This window comes from Passer montanus, unplaced genomic scaffold (genome assembly GCF_014805655.1).
Source record: "Passer montanus isolate IOZ18808 unplaced genomic scaffold, ASM1480565v1 scaffold2, whole genome shotgun sequence".
In the NCBI taxonomy this organism is placed as follows: Eukaryota; Metazoa; Chordata; class Aves; order Passeriformes; family Passeridae; genus Passer; species Passer montanus.
In genome coordinates, this window is record NW_024366591.1 from 24,203,761 (window position 1) to 24,225,363 (window position 21,603).

The following is a 21,603-nucleotide window of genomic DNA, read 5'->3' on the forward strand; positions in this document are numbered from 1 at the left end:
GTGGTCAGTTGTGAAACTTACCTTTCAAAATTTTTCCATAAGGTCAGCTCCTGCCAACAGTGTTCAAATCTCATGCATGGGGAATTTTGCATACTCTGCTGGAAATGTTTAGCTATCGGATGCATCACATCCAGCCTCATTACAGAGTCCAGCTCCTCAGCCATCTTCATTCCTTGGCTGCTGTGCCACAAACTAATCAGAACCAGCTTCATCTCTGGTGAGTGACATTGTCCATAAACTCGGATTCCTTCTTGTTGAAAGCTTCATGAGAGCTGTTTAAATGGTACTTCCCAGTCTTACTTCTGTGACTGACTTGTTCTGGGGTGTCTCAGCAGGGCGTGTTTCAGCAGTACAGCTGGATGTTAGCAGTAGTGCTCTGCAGAGATGCATGAGGCAGTGTCTTGCACACACATGGCAGAAGTGTCATGAGTCAGCACACAGGACAGTCATGTCCAAGAAGTGGTCCTTGCATGGTAGATAAAAGAGCAATGCCTGCTACTTGTAATCAGTGCTTGGTTTGTCTGCCAGTGAGACTGTGCCATTACAAGAGTTAAGTTGGCTCCACTTAATTTTTATGTAAGTTTGATTTTCAGTCAGGTCAGAGAATTAATCTGGTTCACTCTGCATCTGAAAGAGTTTCTGCAAAGCTATGGTGACTGTTCGTGAACCTGAGTGGAGTCCCTCCTATGGTGTGTCATGATAGCTGAAAACAGTGGCTAATTTGAATACAGAAGGGTGACAAAGCTGGATAGAGAAGGTCTAGAGAGGCTATGCAGGTAATTGCAGGCAAAAGCTTAGAGTTTACCGTTAATGAAGTTGAAGAGCATGAGATTCAGTTTCTATGTAGAATCTGGGGCTTGTTGTCAAAAAGTTGGTGAAAATACTGTCCATTGACTCTTAGTGTACAATAAATCTTGTGGGAGTATGTGAGAGAGAGTAACTTCATTATTACCAGTTCATATAGAAAAAGTCTAATTATACAGTAATTTAATAGATTCATAGAATGGTTTGGGTTGGAAGGGACCTTAAAGTTCATCTAGTTCCAGCTCTTTTGCTGTGGGCAGGAACATCTTTCACTGGATCAGGCTTCTCCATTTCATAGTCCAAATTTAAATTGCCTGGTTGCTTATCCTTTACTAAGCACAAGGAAAACAGGTTAAGACATGTCTCTCCTTAAATTCAAGGCCTTGATGTCTTTATTGACCTCAATCTTGTTTTGTCAGTCTGTAAAATACAGATGTTAGTCAGTTTTAATAAGCACTGCATGCAACTAGAATAAACTAAACTATGGCTTTGGCATTTCAAAGACACAATGTTATAAAAATATTTCCAATGACTTCAAACTACCTGGTGTGAAAAGTGCTTCCAACTAAAGCACTGGAAATTAAAGTGCTTTTAATCAAAAGTTATACTTCCTCAGCTTCCTAATTTCTTTAATAAGGACAATTTAGTGCTGTCTGCTTGAAGATGGTATTGAGCTTTGAAGCTTCCTATGTATTATTCATGCCTTTTAATTTTGTTTTTGCATATATTTATTTATATTATCTTCTTTAGATTAAGATGTGCAAAAAATAATAAGGGAGGACTAAATTAGACATATTTGAGGCTCTTTATCAGGGTCTCTACACTTGGAATTTTTGCTAAATCTTCTTTTGAGTGCTTTATTTGAAAATAAAATACTGAAATAGTTGATAAATTTATTAAACAGTAGAAAAAGCAAACTTTTTCAAAAGGCTAAGACCATAATTTTTAAAACAAAATGTTTCTGTATTATTTGAAGCAGTAAATGGAAAAAAAATAAGTATTTTTGGACTCTTAGAAGCATCAGCATAAATATTACTTGCTAACTGGACTGTTTCCTTCTTTCAGTGTTGAGAGTACAGCTCTAAGGCTAATCACAGCTTTGGGCAGCTCAGAAGTCCAGCCACAGTTCACACGGTTCCTCAATGATCCCAAAACAGTCCTTTCAGCAGAATCAGAAGAACTCAACAGGGCTTTGATCTTAACTCTGGCAAGGGCAACACATGTGACAGGTAATAGCAGTACATCCCAGCAAAAGCTGTAGTCAAACCATTTCTCTAAAGTAGTGTTCAAAAGAGTGTCATGGTAATGACCTAGTTATAAAACATATCCCATGCACTTCTGGTTTTGGAAAAAAAAGTGTAATTTTAATTTCCAACTATTTGTATTTAGGCAAAAAGCTATTATTGAAGAGACAATGAGACATTCTTTAAAAGTTTATTCAGAGGCACACTGTGACTAGGTTTTAGAGGGTTTTTTAGTGTCTTATTTTGAGTTTCATTATTTTAAATCTAAACGCTTGGATTGATTACTGATACATGCTATTTAAATAGCATGAAATACTCACAGCAATTGTGCTGATCATGCAGGAGCCACCCCCTCTATAGCTTGCATTTAAGAAAAAGTAGTCTGAATGTTGAGTTTCTTTTTTGGGGAAGAGAAATAAGGAAGCTTTCATTGTGTCTTTTGACGTTTTAACAGTGTGCAGTGACATGGATCAGGTTTTTGTTAGATTTGAGGGAGATGTTTTTCTCTCCTTTTTTATGGTTCTAGTCTGCAGACACACTGGAGAGTTAGAACAACTGATTCACAAAGACTGGAGGTGGAGGTGATTTGAAAGGGAAAGAACTTCTATGTGTTGGTTTCTTTTTTATTTTTTTAACCATTTCTCAGCCTTTGATGAAATCAGCCCAAGGTTTGGGGGAATGAGGCTTTCATTTCTGCAGTTTAATTGGGGCAGGTACTTCTGAGCAGCCTTCTGAAGCAGTATAAAATGGCGCCTGGCAATTTCACCATCATTATCTTCCTCAGGATTTTTCTCTAAAAGTCTAATCAGTTAATCAGCAGAAGCTTGTTTTAGTGACATTACGGGAAATTAAATGTAAAATGTTAAAATCATGATTGCTTTATTTCTAGCTCAAACCTTACAATTTTCTTATTGTTAACAGCATAAGAAAGGTAATATCCATTGTCTTCTGTAGAGCAAATAAAGAAAGGGGCTGGGAGAAGTTGGACAAAAAATGGAAAATGCGTTTGACTAGAAAAGCCTTGATGCATATGATGACAAAAGGAGCAATTCTAATACCATTAATCCATTTTCTAGACTTTTTCACAGGCTCTGATTCAATTCAGGGAACTTGGTGCAAGGACATATTGCAGACTATCATGAGTTTCACTCCACATAACTGGGCATCGCATACACTAAGCTGTTTTCCAGCTCCTCTGCAGGTAATAGTTTAAACCTGAAGACTTTACAATTGTAAATACATTGCATTTATTCTCTTAACAAGATCCTTTGCCTTTTGTGAGTTGGTGAGATTCTTCACCTGTCCAAACTGCATTAATCTCAAGTCCCTAAAGAATGCAGCATGATTATAACATTGCTATTTCTTTAGAAATGTGTTAGCTACATTCCCCTAGAGAATTCTAAGGTCAGATTTGGTCAGCTGATATTTCTGGTGCAAGGTAGATCAGATGGTTTAAACATTAAAAAATAAAATAAAAAGTTGGAAAAAAACATTTTTTCTTTTGGCAGTTTGTCATGGTAGCTTTGTTAGTGACAAAACAGTCAATGAGGTATCATAGTGAAATGACTTACAGCCCCTAGTAGGCTGTATAGTACAAGCAAGTAGGAACCCATACAGTGCTAAATCAGACAAAATTTTCCTGTTCAGATGTTTTACTGTAGGCTCCCAGTCACAGCAAAGCTTGCTTTTTTCAGGTGTTCTTCAAGCAGAACAACGTGCCTCAGGAAAGCCGTTTTAATCTGAAGAAGAATGTGGAAGAAGAATACCGCAAGTGGAAGTCGATGACCAGTGAGAATGAAATAATCACACACTTCTCTGCTCAAGGTTCATCCCCGCTTTTCCTTTGTCTCCTGTGGAAGATGTTGTTAGACACTGATCACATTAATCAAATTGGTTACAGGTGAGCTAAAAAAGTGCTATTTCAGAGTTATTACAGCAGTGTTCTCAGCGTTGAGGACATAATTAATAATTAACATCTTGTTCTTTTAGTTAATTTGGAGAATGCATAGCGTGGAAAATGAGAGTGGAGCTAGGTAGTAGCCAGTGTGCCATAATAATTGTGCAGTGTTTAGAATTGGTTCCACCATGCATTGCTCTGCAATGCATGTTTTTCCTGGTGAGGAAGTGAGGTGTTTAAATTAAGCAGTTTACTTGTAATAGCAGTGTTTCAAGCAATCTGAAAGAGTAAATAGAAAATAGAAAACATTCATTTACTTATCCTTTATACATGAATAAGGGACAGATATTCCTTTAGAAAACAAATGTTGGATTAAGATGAAAATTCGTTATAGAAGTAGTAATCATCTGTTTTTTTAAATTTGTTCCTGATAGAAATAGCATCAGTTCCAGCTGTGAAAAAGAGATGTATTTCTTTTCAGTCCTTCCTAGGTCTGCTGAAACAGTATTTCTGATAGCATGTGTTACCCTAGTGTGCAATGAGGAAATAGTTGATAATGCTATGGCTATATTAAAGTGCATAGCATAGGAAAATAAAGTTGAGTTGCAGAAGGTTGTCCTGAGAGTTGTATAACTGCAATTATATAAGTAAAGCATAGGTTCTGAGCAGAATACTACAGATTAAATTGGTGAACTTGAAGCATTTCTCTTAAATAGTATTTCAACTTAGGAATTATCCTGCTCTAAAGTTGGGGTTTTTTGTTTGCTTTGGCATTTACTTCAGTAATTTAATAAAAGGGAGGGAATTTTGTCTTTTTTTTTTTTTGTTTAAGACAATTGTGTTAAAAAACTGCTTATTCGTATCAAATAGACCAGTTAGGAATGTGTAAGGAACTGTAACAATTTCTTGTTGCCTTTTTTTCCCCTTTCCTACTAGAGTGTTAGAAAGAATTGGGGCCAGAGCGCTGGTGGCACATGTCAGGACATTTGCAGATTTTTTGGTGTACGAATTCTCTACATCTGCAGGAGGCCAGCAGCTCAATAAATGCATTGAGATTCTCAATGACATGGTGTGGAAATACAATATTGTAACACTGGATAGGTTGATACTCTGTTTGGTAAGTATCGCTTCAGAAGATAAGATGACAGTTCATGCAGTCTGCTTTCTGACTCGTTTTTTAGGAGCAATCTTTTAAAAATGGATTGGTCTTAAATAGTGACTATTTGCTAAGTTAATAATCAATCAGAGGCATGCTATTTATTTAGCTATACAGGCTCTGCAGAGGGATGTGGGCAGGCTGGATCAATGGGCTGAGGCCAGCTGTCTGAAGTTCAGCAAGGCCAGGGTCCTGCTCTTGAGTCACAACCCTGTGCAGTGCTACAGGCTGGGCAGCTCTGGGCCCCTCACTACAAGGCAGACATTGAGCATGTCCAGAGGAGGGCAGTGGAGCTGGTGAAGGGTCTGGAGCACAAGTCCTTTGAGGAGCAGCTGAGGGAGCTGCGGGTGTTTAGCCTGGAGAAAAGGAGGCTCAGGGGAGACCTTATCTCTCACTACAGCTGCCTGAAAGGAGGGTGTAACCAGGTGAGGGTTGGCCTCTTCTCCCATAAGAAGTGACAGGCAATAGGACAAGAGGAAACAGCATCAAGTTGTGCTGGACTGGATATTAAGAAAAATACCTCCACTGAAAAAGCTGTCAAGTGTTGGGACAGGCTGCCCAGGGATGTGGTTGAGTCACCATCCTTGGAGATACTTAAAAGATTTGTGGGTGTGGCACTTCAGGATGTGGTTTAGTGGCACTGCTTAATTAATGGTTGGATTCAATGATCTTAAAGGTCTTTCCTACCCTAAATGATTCTATGGTTGTGCGATTCCTGCAGCCTTAAAAGGTAGATAGGATATGGCATGATATTAATTGATTCACAAGCTTATGGAAAATCTTGTATCCATTTGAGTATGCTTGCTTTCCTTAGAAATCAGCCTCTTTCATCATAGTAAGACAGAAATGGCATTCTCTTGCTTTTCATGTCATCCTATAAAATGAAACAGTACTCACCTAGAGAGAACTACATTTGCGTTAAGTAATTGTCCTTTATATTTAGTTTTAAATCTCATCTTAATGTAAAGCTGGTTCTTTGAATTCTAATTTGGTTTTCAGACTGGAGTCCAATCATGTCAGAGTGGCAAGAGGTTAAAAGCAGTCTTAACTTCATTGTCACTTAATTGGTTATTTTCAGTAAGACAACTGACAGATTAGAGTGACCTAGAATTCCTTCACAAAGTGTTATCACTGGGAAGTTTGCAAGTTGTGCCCATGGAACAGAAAATGAGATAGGGATTGAACCTGCCTCTTTTTTATGGCTTCACTTGAAAAACAGAGTTGAAAGACTATATATTCAGTGTGAATTTGTGTGCAGATGTAGCAAATTTGGCTGCTGTGTTTTGGGGCTATAGAGCAGACAGCAGTGTCAACTGTAATTTCATGTTATCTAATCTGTTTCACTTAAGGCTATGCGTAGTCATGAAGGAAATGAAGCTCAAGTTTGTTACTTCATAATCCAGTTACTCTTACTGAAGCCTAATGATTTCAGAAACAGAGTGAGTGATTTTGTGAAGGAGAATTCTCCAGAACACTGGCTGCAGAATGACTGGCATACAAAGCATATGAGTTACCACAAGGTATCACAGCTAATAATATTCTTTTATTGTAATAATTTCTGTGGAATTGATATCAGCCATTATTTAGAGGACAGTATTATCAATTTTTGGACTTGCCTAATAAGCCATAATTTGTTTGGGCTAGTATGAAAATAATAAATCACGTATGTAATGACTTTGAAAATATAATGCAGTAATATTAAAAAATAGGGGTAGCTTAATAATTGGGTGGATGTTCATTCTTGCTCATCTAAATCAAATAATTTTGGAATCTTGTTTATACTGAAATTTACTTAAAACAGAGGTTTTGTGCACAGGGAAAAGGTTTTTTTTCTGGTGTTTTATGACTATACCAATAGTTAAACCTACACTATTTTCTAATTATTAAAACTTCTTCTGTCTTCTGTGTGACAAGAAAATGATAGCCTGATATGTTAGGGAAGAGAGTTGCTGAGATTTTAATGCTCCTGTAACCATACTGGTTCCTGCTGACTAGAAAAAGAGTGCCAATGAGCTGTTCTGTCAAAAAATAAACAGTGAGATAGAACAGATACAAACAAGCTGTCATGTAGCTCAATACATGCCATCTAGTTTGATCCAGGAGCTGTTTGGTCTATATTAGCCCTCTGACTTGGCTGTACAGTGTTTTGACAGTGCCTAACTAAAAGTGTAAGGGTAGCAGGGAAGCAAATGAGCCTGGGAAGTGCTCTGACATGGCTGCACAGTCACTTCACCCAGCCTGGCATATAGAAATTTCAGTCACAGGTAAAACATAGGTTCAGTCCTCAGCAGTACCCATCTGTTATTTGAGTACACTATAGTTCTTTCCAAGGGAATTCTTACATTCATGCTATTTCTAGTGTTCTAATTTATCATGTGATGCAGAAAGTTCCATTAGTGCTTATTTCCCCTAGGTTTTCTCTTCAAGTTCATGACAAAGGACACTTCAGCACTGGCTGCTTTCAGCTTTGCTTTGGGGTTCTTAATGTTCTCTTATGCCCATTTTCAGTGGTGGTGACACTTTGTTCTGATTTGTTTTTTCTTTTTTTGAAGATGTTACCTACTGTTTTAATAATCCATTTAAGTCAGAGTTCAATTTTCTTCAGTAAGCTTACAGTAAACTACACTGAATTCAAATGTGATAAAGAGGGTTCTGAAGTGTCTTTTTAAAGCAATGTAGGTGCTGAATGTTTAATCCATTACTTATGAAGAAAGAGATTTTGATTTTGGTGGGTTTCTTTCCTTCCAGAAATACCCTGAAAAGCTGTATTTTGAAGGCTTGGCAGAGCAAGTTAATCCCCCAGTTCAGATCCAGCCCCAATACTTGCCAATTTATTTTGGAAATGTATGCCTGCGCTTTTTGCCAGTGTTTGACATTGTAATTCATAGATTTCTGGAGTTGCTTCCAGTGTCCAAATCACTAGAAACTTTACTGGATCATCTGGGAGGTTTATACAAATTCCATGGTAAGTTATCCATGAATACAGTTGGATATATTCCTGTTGTGATCATTATGTCCTCTTCACCTCTTTCATTCATAATGTTCATGTATTAGCACAGCTCTGCCTTATTCCTTTCCTGTTCTCTAAACCCTGTGTACATTTACAGAGAGAAGTGCATTTCCTAGTTAGTGAATTTCAGCTTACTAGCAGTGAACTTGTTTTTGTTCAGGTATCTCTTGCTCATTCATGCTTCCTTCACGCTTTTCCCTTCCGTTCCCTTCTAGTAGTAAATACTTGGACCTGTGTCCTAAGAAACTTTCTGTTACCAAGACTGAAACAATTGAAAAGCAGTTCCTCTCTCTGTCCTTACTTAAAATTCAAATAACCTGACCTGATACTTGAGTACTTTTAGAAGTGCACTTTCATATTAATTCTTTTATAGGTGTCGTTGCTGTGTTATTCTCAGACAATTTATAATACTTCTTTACTGTGACTTCATACCTGGATTCTTCTTACCTAATACCTTGTATATGAAGAGATGATTTAGTCAGTTTACTTACAAATATATTTATATTACCATTAAGTTGTAAACTGTTAGTAATACTGATCTTCTTTGTTACACTTCTTTTGTTCTGCACAAACACTAAAGTATGTACCAGACAAAGGAAAATCAGTTTTGTAGAGTATATGGAAATAAAGAGCATTAATCAATTCCATATATGGTGTTTCTAAATAAATGCAACTTAGTCTTGCAGAGCTCTTGATTTTAGTTTTGTTTGCCACAGATAGTGATGCTGGAAGTTATTTCTGGCTTTTATTGTTTTCTCTTTCTCCTTGGCAGACCGACCAGTGACCTACCTGTACAACACTCTTCACTATTACGAGGGGCATCTGAGAGAGCGCACAAACCTCAAGAGAAAACTTGTTCATGCCATAATTGGCTCTCTCAAAGATAATCGTCCACCAGGCTGGTGTCTGAGTGATACTTACCTCAAATGTGCCATGAATCCCCGAGAAGAGAATCCTTGGGTTCCTGATGATGCTTACTATTGCAAGCTTATTGGAAGACTGGTAGACAATATCCTTCTAAAAGTTTGCTTCAAGTAAGCTGTGACAATGTCTTACAGCCTCATTTCATCAAAATATGAAGTTCCATTTCTTTACTATTCTAAACAGGGATGTGCTGCCCTAGTAGGCATCTTAAAATGATATGGAGAAAGTGAAGTAGAGTACAGCTGTATAAATATTTCACTGTTTAAGCATCACTAAAAATAAGCTTGATGCAAAGTGTGAGTTTTAAAGAATTTTTTTGAAAATGAGATTACTATTACTGTTTTCTAATGACATTTATTAGTATTACTGAGAATAAAATACTGAGAGCAGTGCCACATTTCAGATGTGGAAATAGCTGGCAAATTAGAGAATAGGAATCTTCTGGGACTTTGACTTCTTTCTGGAGCAACTTTACACGTGTTGACTAATCTTCAGGGTGTTACAAATTTTTTATTGCTTCTCCTGAACTTCCCTTTCTTAAATGTGTAATTTGAAAGAAGTCTATTTGGTGTCTCCAAAGAAAGCTAAAATTATATAAACCCCTGCTTTTATGCATATGTTAACTCTGGAGAACTTTCTTGTATGTATTTCAAATACATAAATCTTGTTTGGGAAAGTGGAATATTTTCAGAGACTAAGCAGATGCTCCTTTTGCATACACTGTCACCCTAGAAGTCTGTTAGAAGGTCTTACAGGGAGGCAAATTAATGGTTTCTGAATATGAGCATAGAAAATTCCTATTATTTATATTTTCTCCTCTTGGAAGCAGACAGTGAATGAGATGGTTGGTGTTTTTTCCACCTCTTAATCAGGAAAATTTATCCTTTGCATGGCTTTGTGTGTGTGTAATATATTTATATCTGTGTGTTCATGCAGTCCTTCAATGATTATCAGCATCTTATTTATTCATACTTCTGTATGACTTTATTTTTAATGGAATGTGATTGTTCTATTTGTTTTCAATAATTTTTGGTTCCATTTAGTATGTGGTATATGCATCTGTTTTTAATCACTGTGCTGCTTATGCTGTCTGTGTTGGGGCAGCTTTTTTTTTCCTTAACCATTGGCACCTATGGCAGGCAAATCACCTGGTCCATTTCCAAATTGTGACTGGAGATTCAATGAGTTTCCTAACCCAGCTGCCCATGCTCTGCATGTTACCTGTGTTGAGCTCATGGCTCTGGCTGTTCCAGGAAAGGAGGTGGGCAATGCTCTGCTGAATGTTGTGCTGAAGAGGTATGTTGGCTTTCTGAAATGGTTTTCTGCAATATATCATACATAATTAGAGATTGCTAAGGTAGTCTCTGATACAAAATTTCTCATTTAAAAAAATAAGTGTATATAGGTAACATTTTATATATAAAGTATTTTTGGATGACACAAGAAAAGTCATGTGTTAGATTCCTGTGATGTTGTGGATTGTGTGCTTCAGGAAGAGTTGACATGGCATGATGCCCATAAAAGTTAGAGGGAAGATATCATGCAGGCAAAGATCTTATCCATTGGGTTCAGCAGGAAAGCCTGGAGAAAGTCTGTTATTCTTTGAGCTATGCTGAAAGGAGGACAGTTGATAACACAGCATCTCTGAGTGCAAAGAAAGAGACAGGAGACTCTGAATCTTCCTGATGCTGATCAGAGATACTTTGAAACAGTGGTGTGCCAAGGCTGACCTTTTGTCATGATGCATTAAATTTGACCCATAACTGCTTCTTGAGCAACCACTGAAAAAACTGCAGTGAGAGACAGGACCTGGTATTCTTATAGCCATTCTGTTGGCATCACTGAGCAATGACAAACTGGAATTGTTTGGGTATAGCCTCATTTGGCTTGGTAATATATTATTTTTAGCTCTGTTTGGGGCATATGAGGGTAAGGAGTCAATAAAGGGACAAACAACTCTTAGGCACTAAAGCTTAAGGAAAAAAGTTTGAAGCCTTTGAACGAAACCTGTTGCTAATGCAAAACACACCTGCATAAAGTTTTTGCACACAACATCCCAATAGCATTTATACCATCTTTTGGCTCTGTAAATACCTGTGTGTGTTTCTGTATTTCTCTCAACTTGACAAACATTCTCAGTGCAAGTTCACCTGGTCTGCAGATGCATGAGAAGCACAAATTGCAGTTGTGTACTTTGGAGCTTTAGTTTTCTTTTTCTCTGTCTCTAGTCAGCCTCTGGTGCCAAGAGAGAACATCACAGCTTGGATGAATGCGATTGGACTGATTATCACAGCCTTACCAGTGAGTCAATGTGTTGTATTTTAAAATAAAAAAATTACTCTTCCATGAAACATTTATCATCTTTCTAGAGTACATTGTAAAAACTTACAGCCAACATCTGTGCATCTTAAAGTTTCATCTTCATGGTTGTCAGTTAATATTTGTATACCATATGTCATTTATAACAGTTTCCTATATACATATATATTTATATATACACATTTTAGAAATGCCATAATAGTACAAAGAGCTGAGGAAGCATGTCTTAGGTGGTGTTCTTTTTATGAACGATTCTGAATTTTTGGGTTTGTTCTGTTGTTTTGCTTTTTTCCCTCAGGAGCCATACTGGATTGTTCTCCATGATTGCATTGTGAATGTCATCAACAGTCCCAGCCTGACATCAGAGACAGAGTGGGTTGGTTACCCATTCCAGCTGTTTGACTTCACAGCGTGTCACCAGTCTTACTCCGAGATGAGTTGTAGCTACACTTTGGCTTTGGCACATGCAGTCTGGCATCATTCCAGCATTGGACAGCTTTCTCTCATTCCTAAGTAGGTGCAATGATATTTGATAATGTAATTTGTCTTCTAAATTCCACACATAATTTAGATAACAAAGCTCCACCTTAGCACTTATACCAGCAAATAAATATGTACAGGGGAGCTTCAAGACTTGCCAGATGGGTCACAAGGTTTTTTCCTCTTCCATTGACATAACTCTGGTTGTCTGTAGGCTTTAGGGTTGTCATGTGGTGTGACTGCCTTTAATAAGCCTTTTTCTAGATCAGCTGAATCTAGATTAGCTTTTATGCTTTTATTGATTTAAATTTTTCTTAAAGCATGGACTGTAGAATGTTCCTAAAGAATCTGTAACTGTAACAGTAAATACTCATTAAGTCTAGAGCTGCCCTATTTCAAACAGCTCATATTTCCAGAGGCACATTGGTTTTTCCTGAAATAAAGGTCTCAATCTCTCGAATTTGGTACAGGTGAAAGCAATAACCCCAAATAACCAGACAGCTGATGTAGTACATGTCTTGAATACTGCAGGTTCCTCACAGAAGCTTTGATACCCATTGTGAAAACAGAGTTCCAGTTGCTCTACGTTTACCACCTCGTTGGCCCCTTCCTGCAGCGGTTCCAGCAGGAGAGGACACGGTGCATGATAGAGGTAAAGTCTGGCTCATGGTTTTATACTGTATGGATTATTTTACCTTTGCAATTAATTTGTGAATCAGAATGGGATATAAATCTGTAATAGATGTTCAGAATTAAATTCTGTACAGACTAAACAGTAATTGCAAGGACCTGTGTTACTGAGTTGTTCCCCGTTAACTGGAATCTTGTTGAATAAAACACCTAGAGCATTTCTTTTCAAGCAAGAAAAGAAATAAACCTCCAGAAATATCAAGCAATAAATGTTTTTTTGGCTCTCAAACTACTTGCAAAATATACATCAGACTTAGTGCCTGTATGCAAGAGGTGAATTGTAAGGATGGAGGAACATGAACTGTTTCTTACAGTCATGTCAGTGTGGATAAGGTTAGGGGAGGAAAAAAGAGATGGAGCTCATCAATAGGCAGATTAGCTGAAAATTGTCAGATATCAGAGACCCTGCTGAGAGAAGAGCTTAACTTCAGAATCATTTAGTGAACCATAATGGGATGACTTAGACCTATCCATTCATCTGTAAGAAAGTAAATTGTTAGGAATCACAGCTACTTAAAAAGCAGTACATATTTATTATATAGCTAATTTAATGCATTTCAAAACCTGTTTTCACTTGGGTTGCTCTTTGTGTCTGTGTAAACAGATTGGAGTGGCATTTTATGAAATGCTCCTGAATGCAGATCGGTACAGCTCCCACCTGAACTACATGGATCCCATTTGTGATTTCTTGTATCATATGAAATACATGTTTACAGGTGACAGTGTGAAAGACCAAGTAAGTAAACAGTAGATACTGATACTTCAGTTACCTTTCTTCCCATGTAATAATTTAATCTTTTTGTGAACTACCTATGGGTAGCAGTACAACAAGTTGCTCAGCACTTGATTAGTCTCCATATGCAAAGTAAGAACTTGGTGCAGGAAAAACTTCAGATGGAGTAGATTGGATATCTCAGATTAATTTATGTAGTCTGATTTAAGACACAGCTTCAGGGTGCTTTAAATATTGTTATTAGAGCTATTGCTAGAAATAAAGCTATTGGACATTTCATAACTTCTGTTCATTTAAATCTATTTCACTGAAGTTTTACGTAATTTCTGATTCAGTAGTGTAACTTGACGTGTGACAAAAGGACAACTTCATTCATGTTCAGTGAAAAATCATTCACTCAATTTATCTCTAGTTTATTACAGTATTCACTTTTAAAGGTGTCAGTTGTGTGACTTGTTTTACAAAGCTTTGGTGCACAACTCTTACAACAGAAAGGGGTTTTTTAATATTGGTTATCAGAAGAGGTCCAAAAGTTAGCATTTTTAATTAAATATTTATGTAAATACCTCTATTTACTATATATTTTCCCATTTTCTGTAGTGCTAAAGTGATGTCTATGTACAGTAGTGGCATGTAAAAATACCCCGTTTTTTACTGAATACATTTTTTTTCTTTTTCTAAACCAGGTTGAGAAGATAATTTGTAATTTAAGACCAGCTTTGAAACTTCGTCTGCGCTTCATAACACACATCAGCAAAATGGAGCCAGCTGCGGTTCCACAGCAGCCTCTCAGCAATGGGTCCCCAGCACAGCAGCCCAGCCAAGTGCCCGTCAACGTGGCCTTGCCAGTAACCCAGTGAAATGAACTGCTGGGCTGACCCTGGCGTGGGGGCTTCCTCCTCTTACTGACCACAGGGAAGCAGCAGCTGATCTGAGATCTGGATGCTTTATAAAGGACAGAGAGCCACACACAGACTTCTGCTTTGATTACTTTTGTATCATGAAGCTGCCTAACTCTGTGCATGCCAGTCTTCTTAGCTATTTATGCTAGACACTAGATAAGGAATATGTTGCCTTTCTCTGAAAGCACTGAGTAAAGATCCTCTGCAAGCAAATACATGGATTTCTGAAGAGTTTACCATATTCTTCTCCCTGTCCTGGGTTGAGTCATCTGGATTTTTCCTTTTTTCTGCCTGTGATATAAAAAGACTTCCGGTGTGTGTAAAACAGCCTTTTAAAATTTGGGTTTTGCCTTATTAAAAATTTCTATTTTTTCATTCAACAGGAGAATTTAAATACTTTTTGTATTTTGGGCAGACAGTTTAAGCCCTTATACAGAAACACTCCTAGACAGAGATTGCATCAATTTTAATTGAGTTAATTACAACATCTTTCCTAAGACTAAGAAAGAATCTTTGAAAATATTTGTAAATTTTGTGTGTACAGATTTCATTAAACACACCTCAATGGGTTTGATGTAGTGTCAGTTGCTGGACTGTTGGGTTACACCCCAGAGGCTGTCTCCAATGAATCTGTTGGAAATCTGCATATTCACTTCAAGCTGTGCTGGTTCATATTTGATCTTTCCTGTTTGGGAAATGGTGTAGTTTTTATTAAGTCAATGACATCAATTTTACTGATCTTACTATATTTTGGATTTGTATAATATTCTACTTTAGGGTTTATCTGTACTGGGCTCAGCAGGTTTTGATAACAGAATTGAAAGGCTCAATGTTTTGTAAATACTCATCTTTTTGGGCAACTTTGTAATTAAAAAAAACTCACCATTTAAAAGTCCATATTAGTACTGTTAAATTTATTTATTTTCCATACTCATTACCTTAAAAATAAGGATTGACCACAGCAAGAATACTTCCATGTCTGAAGTTCTCTATCAGCTTTCATTAGTGACAGTTTTAACATGTTACAAATAGAGTCCAGATTAATAAACTCAGGTCTGATCTGATTTATATCTCTCTAAAAATTTAGCAGTTATGGAAAGAAGTTGGTGACTCAGTGGGTTGAACTTGTTTAGTCTGCTCTTTTGCTGTTCTTGTACTTGGATCCTAAATTCTGCCAAGTGTAATTTGAGTAACAGAACTGTGAGTGCTCTTTAATGAACTTGCAGTCTGACAGAAAACCACATTTATGCTGACCCTTGCTGGCCACAAGTGGCATTCTCCAGGGCTCATTTTTGGGGCCAGTCCTGCTTGGTGTAATCAATAATCAGGACAAAGAGATCGAGGCCACCCTGAGTCAGGTCACAGATGACACCAAGTTAGAGAGCAGTGTTGACCTTCTGGAGGGCAGGAATGCTCTGCAGGGGGGTCTGGGCAGGCTGGATCCGTGGTCTGAAGCCAACTGTATGAGGTTCAGGAAGGCCAAGTGCCACATCCTGTACTTGGGTCACAACAATGGCTGCTACAGGCTGGGGGCAGAGTGGGTGGAAAGCTGCTCTGCAGAAAAGGACCTGGGGGCGCTGGTGACAGCAGCTGGACATGAGCCAGCTGTGCCCAGGAGGCCAATGGCATCCTGGCCTGGATCAGGAATAGCGTATCCTGCCCAGGACTCAGCAGGATACTGAGGGATACTACAGTGTCAGCAGTACTCAGCACTGGGGAGGCCACAGCTCAAATCCTGTGTTAGATTCTGGGCCCCTCACTACAACACAGACATTGGAGTGCTGGATCATGTCCAGAGAAGGGCAGTGGAGCTGGTGAAGTGTCTGGAGTCCTGCAAAGAGGAGCTGAGGGAGTTGGGGTTGTTAACTTGGACAAGAGGAGGCTTAGGGGAGACTTCTTGGCTCTCTACAACTGCCGGAAAGGAGGCTGTAGTGCAGTGGGGATTGGTCTCTTCTCCCAAGTAACAAGCAACAAGACAAGAGGAAATGGTGTCAAGTTGTGCCAGGAGAGGTTTTAAGTTTTAAATTTGATATTAGGAAAAATTCCTTCACTGGAGGGTTGTTTGTACACTGAGATACATCGCTGAAGTGGAATCGCCATCACTGGAAGTGTTTTAATTAGCTCATGGATGTGGCACTTGAGGATGTGGTTTAGCGGTGGGCACAGAGATGCTTGGTCAAAGGTTGGACCTGAAGGTGTTAAAGGTCTTTTCACCCTTTAATAATTCTATGATTCGGTGTTTGTTTTTAAACATCTTGTATTCCATTCCAGTGCCAAGTCACTCTTGTGCCATCGGGCTCTATTTTGATAACAAGACACAAACTGGTCAAATAGTTGGTCTCCAAAAATGCGGTGAACTGTTCTGTGCAGGCCTTCCCAAAGGCTCTAGGCAGACCCAAGAAGCAAAATTTTGGTTCTGGGTTTGCAGACTTTTGTTGGCAGTGAGACTTCTCTTCCTCAAGCACTTTTCGCAGCACATGAATCTAAAAGCCTGTAGAAAAAGTGTTTTGTTGCTATTCTATGTTCTAACTGTTCTTCTGAGCATCTTCCTGAATTGTCTTACTTCATATTGAAATAGTTTTCCTGCTTTATGTGGCACCCAGAGTATCCCTTTTAATATTAAAACTAGCACCTGTTTTCCGTCACAGGGATTTCTGAGGGTGTACTGAGGAAGTTGGGTACCTGTCATCAGCAGCAAATCCTGAAAGCTGATGAGATTTTTAAAGCTCCCTCATTGTGCTCTGTGTCTTTGCCACATGTGCAGTTATGTTAAGCTGACTTTGGAACACTGGTCTGGCACCATGGGGGTAGGATTTGCCTCAACTGGACTGGCACTGGCAAATCAATGAAAAACCCGGGTTTCATCAGTACTGGACTGGATTTTAACTTTTGTCCCAGAGCTTAAAGGTTGTGCATCCCACTAACAGTGCTGTGAACTGGGACCCTTGCTCACCTAGTAGGATTAGGGATTTACATGTTCTATATGTTGCAAAATGTAAAGGAAGACCATCTGTTCTTCCCAGCATGCACACTATTTCTCTGCAAAACTCACCAAGTTTCTGAAGGTGTTAACCCTCACTAGTTGGATAAAGTATCTCTTCTGCAATGATCTACATTTGCATTTTCAGCAGCAGTACTGGTCTAAAAATCAATTCTTATTGACACTTGCTATTTGAGTTAAACATCTTGCCCTTTAAAGTCCAGCTAACCAATTTCTTAAGTGCTAGCACAGCCAGACAAAATTCTAGTATAGTTTCAGACATATGTTTGTTATTGATTATGGCTGCCACATGGCTGGGGTTTAAAATTCAAAATATGTCAGGCAAAATTTGTCAGTCTGCTGAGCTCAAAGTGGTTGAGAGTAGTGAGGACTAACCTCAGTCTGAGGTTCAGGGTTTGACTTTTATAATCAATTAAGAAATCATGATTAAGAATGGTACTATGATTATAATGATAAATCTTACAATGATTGTAAGAATGGATGGAGAAGCTCAGTGGTATCTCTCTGATTATGGCTAACAGCAGGTGCACAAGTGAATAAATAGTGGGGTTGGATGGGAACCTCTCCATGTTGGCTTTCTGGATCCTGAACCAGAGAAAGAATCCCTACTGTGCTTGTGTTTGCTGAAGGAACAAAGGCACAGGGAAAGCCAAAAATATTCAACACCTTTTAGAGCTGCAGAGATATTACCCCTGTTTGGTTCATGTTCAGAAAAGGCTGCATGATTTCAAGTACAGCCTGCCAAACCAAAGGTATCCATTTATTTCCTAAAAAGCCTTCATGCTAAAAATCAAACTCAGATACATGGGGTTTTTTGTTGTGGGGAGGTTTTTTTGTGTGTTTGGTTTGGTTTGGTTTTTGTTTGGTTTTTTGGGGGTTTTTTTTGGTGGGTTTTTTTTGGGGTTTTTTTGGTGTGGTGGTGGGTTTTTTTTGTTGTTGTTGTTGTTGTATTTTTTTTTCGTTTGTTTTTTTTTGTCATGAAATCTGGTAGCCATTGAATGAATCAAGTGCTTGGCTTCTATTAAAAAAAAAAATCTGAGACAATTCTGAAAGACTAAAAATCTTTGAATTTGTTTGGAAGATTTTGCAAAGCCTATAGCTCTCTGGGGTCCTCCAGCAAGCTTTTGAGGAAGATAAATAAAACATATTTCAAACATTAAGGACAACAGTGCAATGTGGCTTTATATGTTGACAAATCTTAGATAGAAATGTTGGTAGATTCAAGGAAGATCTGAGTGTTCAGAGTACGGTGTTATACTCAGAAACAGTTGAAGACCAGATTATATTTTTTGAAGAAATCTCCCTCTGGTGGCTAAAAAGGGAATTTGAATTTTTCCTGACCTAATTTTTTTTAAGCCAGTCACCTTTTGATAGACTTTCAAGTCCTACTTAATCAATACTCTGTGAGAGTCAGATGGGATGGAGGAAGTCTGGTGCTATTATGTCTCTTCCATACTGGCTACTGCAATTTAAAATACAAAACAAGGAAGAATTTTCTTTCAGGAAAGCAATGAGATTTTGTGACTTCAATGAGGATCAGCTGGTCGAGCTTTGGGCCATATTCCTGCACTTCAGATCATCCCATTGGCTTTTCTTGTTGTCACCTCATTGCAGGTTTTGGTTTATTTTTCCTTTTGAAATTTCAATTTTTCTGTTTCTCTCCTGTCTCTTTGTTTCTCTTTCTTTCCTGATTTTAGGGATTTCAAAGGGAATAATTTAGGCAAGTTTTGGTCATTTTCCCTGCACCACATTTTGTCTTGGTACAATTGGTTGTAGTCCCTCCATTTCAAATTTTTGGGATTTTTCAATTTAATTTTTGTTGGACCATGTCTCCTTTCTGGAGTGTTTGTTCAACTCTGTCCTCTGATTTCAAGATTTCATTCCCTTTCCTGAAAGGAAGAATTTCTTATATTGATATAATCATTCTTATAATGTAATCATTCTTATAATCATTTCAATTTAATGAAAGGTCTTTGTCAGAGGAGGTGAGGTTGATATTTTTTTTCTTGGTTTCTTTTCCTTTTCTTTTTTTTTCCTTTCCCTCCCCCATATATCTGTTCTGAATAAGCTCTTGTGAGCTGTGTTGCTGCTCAGGTCTGGTCTTTCACCTCGTTAGTGTTTCACACAGAGACTGCTCTACGACTTGGTGTGTGCATCTGATGTCAGATTCAATAGGAGTGAGTTGTTTCAAAGGTAAGCAGGCACTTTCTAATATTTTTCTCCTGAAATGTGAAAGAATCCTGTGCCCTGGTGAGAGGAACACAGTTGGTTCCTGTCAGCCATCAAAGGGAGAAGATCTATAGTTCTGTCCCAACCCTGCTTCAGCCTTGAGCAGGCCCTGGCTGCTTTACAGTTTAATTTTTAATTAAAAAGCTGAAAAGTCCCTCCATCTAACTGCCCCCACATCAGTGCTACATGGGAAGTTCTTAAGCAACCCAGGTACCTTTGAATCAAAAGGCTTCAAAATACTGCACGAAGGAGGAGAGACTGAGAGAGGCCATGCAGGCAAAGGGAAAAAAAAACATTATTAAACTATTATTAAGTAGTTCCTAGGTATAAAATTTACATGTTGTGTGAGGCTCTGATCATATTGTTCTAAAAAGAAATTGAAACTTTGATGATCCAGATTTAAGGTAGGATTCTATTATTGATTTAGCTCAGTTCAGCCTACAGTGAAATCAGCCTGTACATCCAGAAGAGCCATTGTCACAGTTACTGTCTCTCAGATGCAATTCCTTCCTCACATGTACAAAACAACTTTCATACACCTCATATTTTTATGGTCCTGCTGATGGGGTATAATATCTAGTGAACTCTAGGGCATGTTAAATGCTGCAAAACAAGCAAGGAGAGGACATGCAAGTGTCAATGAGTTATGTCTCACATCATTATAAACAGATGACAGGCGGCTGCAAACAGTGAAAAATGAGCAGTCTGACAGTCCTGCATAATTTTTGTACTGAGGTGGCCTGTTCCACTCTGATTTGAAGACTGTATCTGTCATGACATCAACAGCAGGTATATTTAAAATTAGTAAAGTTCTACTGAAAGTTGCATAAAATAAAATTAGCATGTTCTGTATGAAATGACAGCATAGCATTATCTGCATGATTTGAGAGGAGCTGAGAAATTCAGTGGCAATTCCCACTGCAGCTATAACCTAAGGCATGTAATTATTTAGTAAATATGTCAAAGTCAAGAGCACTAAACAAGGTCCTGAATGAGCCAGTCCCTGCCCTGGGGAACTTTCAACCTATAAATGACAGTGTACAGAAAGAGAAAAATCATATACTTGAGGAAGAAAAAATTTGTTGGGTTTTCCTATTAGAATATAAATATTCCTGTGAGTCCTGCAAAATGTGTGCTATGTGTGATACTTTTGAATAAATATATAGTGGTGTTTGGCAAATGAAGAAAGGCCTTAAGAGGTGAGGATGAGATGAACATGGGAATGGAAAACTGTTAATGTTCTCTGAAGAGCTGTGAGGTTAAATTCTCTGAGAAAAATCCTCATAGGTTCTTTCCTTACTTGATTCTGTTTCTGCTAAGATGTAATTTAGAAGAAAGGCTGTAGCTTATCACATTAATATCTTTTCTGTTGTGTGTTCATATTATCAAGCCCCAGCTGAATCAGCCTTTAAGGGCCCTGAGAGGGGTAATTCCTCTTTTTTTTTTTTTTTTTTTTGCTGTCTTTCTTTAAAAGGTTAGATTAAATGACTAGAGGAGTGCAGATTGACTCCATGCATGATAGCAGAGCAGATTGTCATCTGCCTTCAGCAGGCACTGAGCACCTTAACCAGCAGCAGTGCTCTGACTGTAGATGGAAAGAGGACAGTCAGAGAATGAATCCTCTCTACCACTGCAAAACTAGCATTGTAGCATTGCTCTATAGGTGAAACCATGTTAAACTACAAGATAAAAAGAGTTCAGCAGCAGCACTGTCTTCTGCTTCTCCCTTCCCATCTATTCTATTAATTTGTGCCCCCAGTGACTCTTCTCCTCCCTAACTGCAGAACTACCCTGTGAAAATCAAAATTGCTTTTCTCTTTTGGGAGTAAATCCTGGATTCTGGGATCTGGGATCTGGCGTGGGAGAGGCTGGATGAGCACCAGGGCCTGGAGGAAGAGCAGCATTATGAGCATCTCCCAGCCTCCACGCTGCAGGATGTGCAACATGCGATGAAGGTGCTGCTGGAGGATTGCATCCTGAGTGTGGACAAGGAATGTTTGGGCTATTTAGTAGCTTTAGCAGGGGAAAGGAAGTGTGGGTGCATTGCTGATCTAACTAAGCCACAGCACAGGCTGGTGCTGGTGGAATTGCAGAGGACCAAGCCCACGCTGGTAATGGGTCCCTCAGCCTGCATGCACCCACGCTTTGGAAGTGCAGGTCACACATCAGCCGTGTCACCTCCTCTTCTTTGATGGCTTTGTGCCTGTTTTCCTT

At 38.5% G+C, this 21,603-nt stretch overlaps 1 protein-coding gene across 3 annotated transcripts in view; it reads left to right on the forward strand.

Moving 5' to 3' along the window:
- MED23 (mediator complex subunit 23) overlaps positions 1 to 15,222 on the forward strand; it is a 36,873-nt gene extending 21,651 nt beyond the window's left edge. For 2 of the 3 annotated variants that reach the window (XM_039707096.1, XM_039707097.1), the window contains 14 exons: positions 43 to 217; positions 1,870 to 2,033; positions 3,125 to 3,249; positions 3,743 to 3,948; positions 4,882 to 5,062; positions 6,451 to 6,621; positions 7,850 to 8,066; positions 8,884 to 9,120; positions 10,166 to 10,331; positions 11,264 to 11,336; positions 11,653 to 11,867; positions 12,366 to 12,486; positions 13,129 to 13,260; positions 13,944 to 15,222. In XM_039707096.1, the coding sequence (XP_039563030.1) occupies positions 43 to 217; positions 1,870 to 2,033; positions 3,125 to 3,249; positions 3,743 to 3,948; positions 4,882 to 5,062; positions 6,451 to 6,621; positions 7,850 to 8,066; positions 8,884 to 9,120; positions 10,166 to 10,331; positions 11,264 to 11,336; positions 11,653 to 11,867; positions 12,366 to 12,486; positions 13,129 to 13,260; positions 13,944 to 14,117 (2,357 nt within the window). In that variant the 3' untranslated portion in view covers positions 14,118 to 15,222. Of the gene's footprint in view, positions 1 to 42; positions 218 to 1,869; positions 2,034 to 3,124; positions 3,250 to 3,742; positions 3,949 to 4,881; positions 5,063 to 6,450; positions 6,622 to 7,849; positions 8,067 to 8,883; positions 9,146 to 10,165; positions 10,332 to 11,263; positions 11,337 to 11,652; positions 11,868 to 12,365; positions 12,487 to 13,128; positions 13,261 to 13,943 lie in introns of all 3 variants that reach the window. The other variant, XM_039707098.1, reaches the window with a different exon arrangement.
- Positions 15,223 to 21,603: the final 6,381 nt, after the last annotated feature.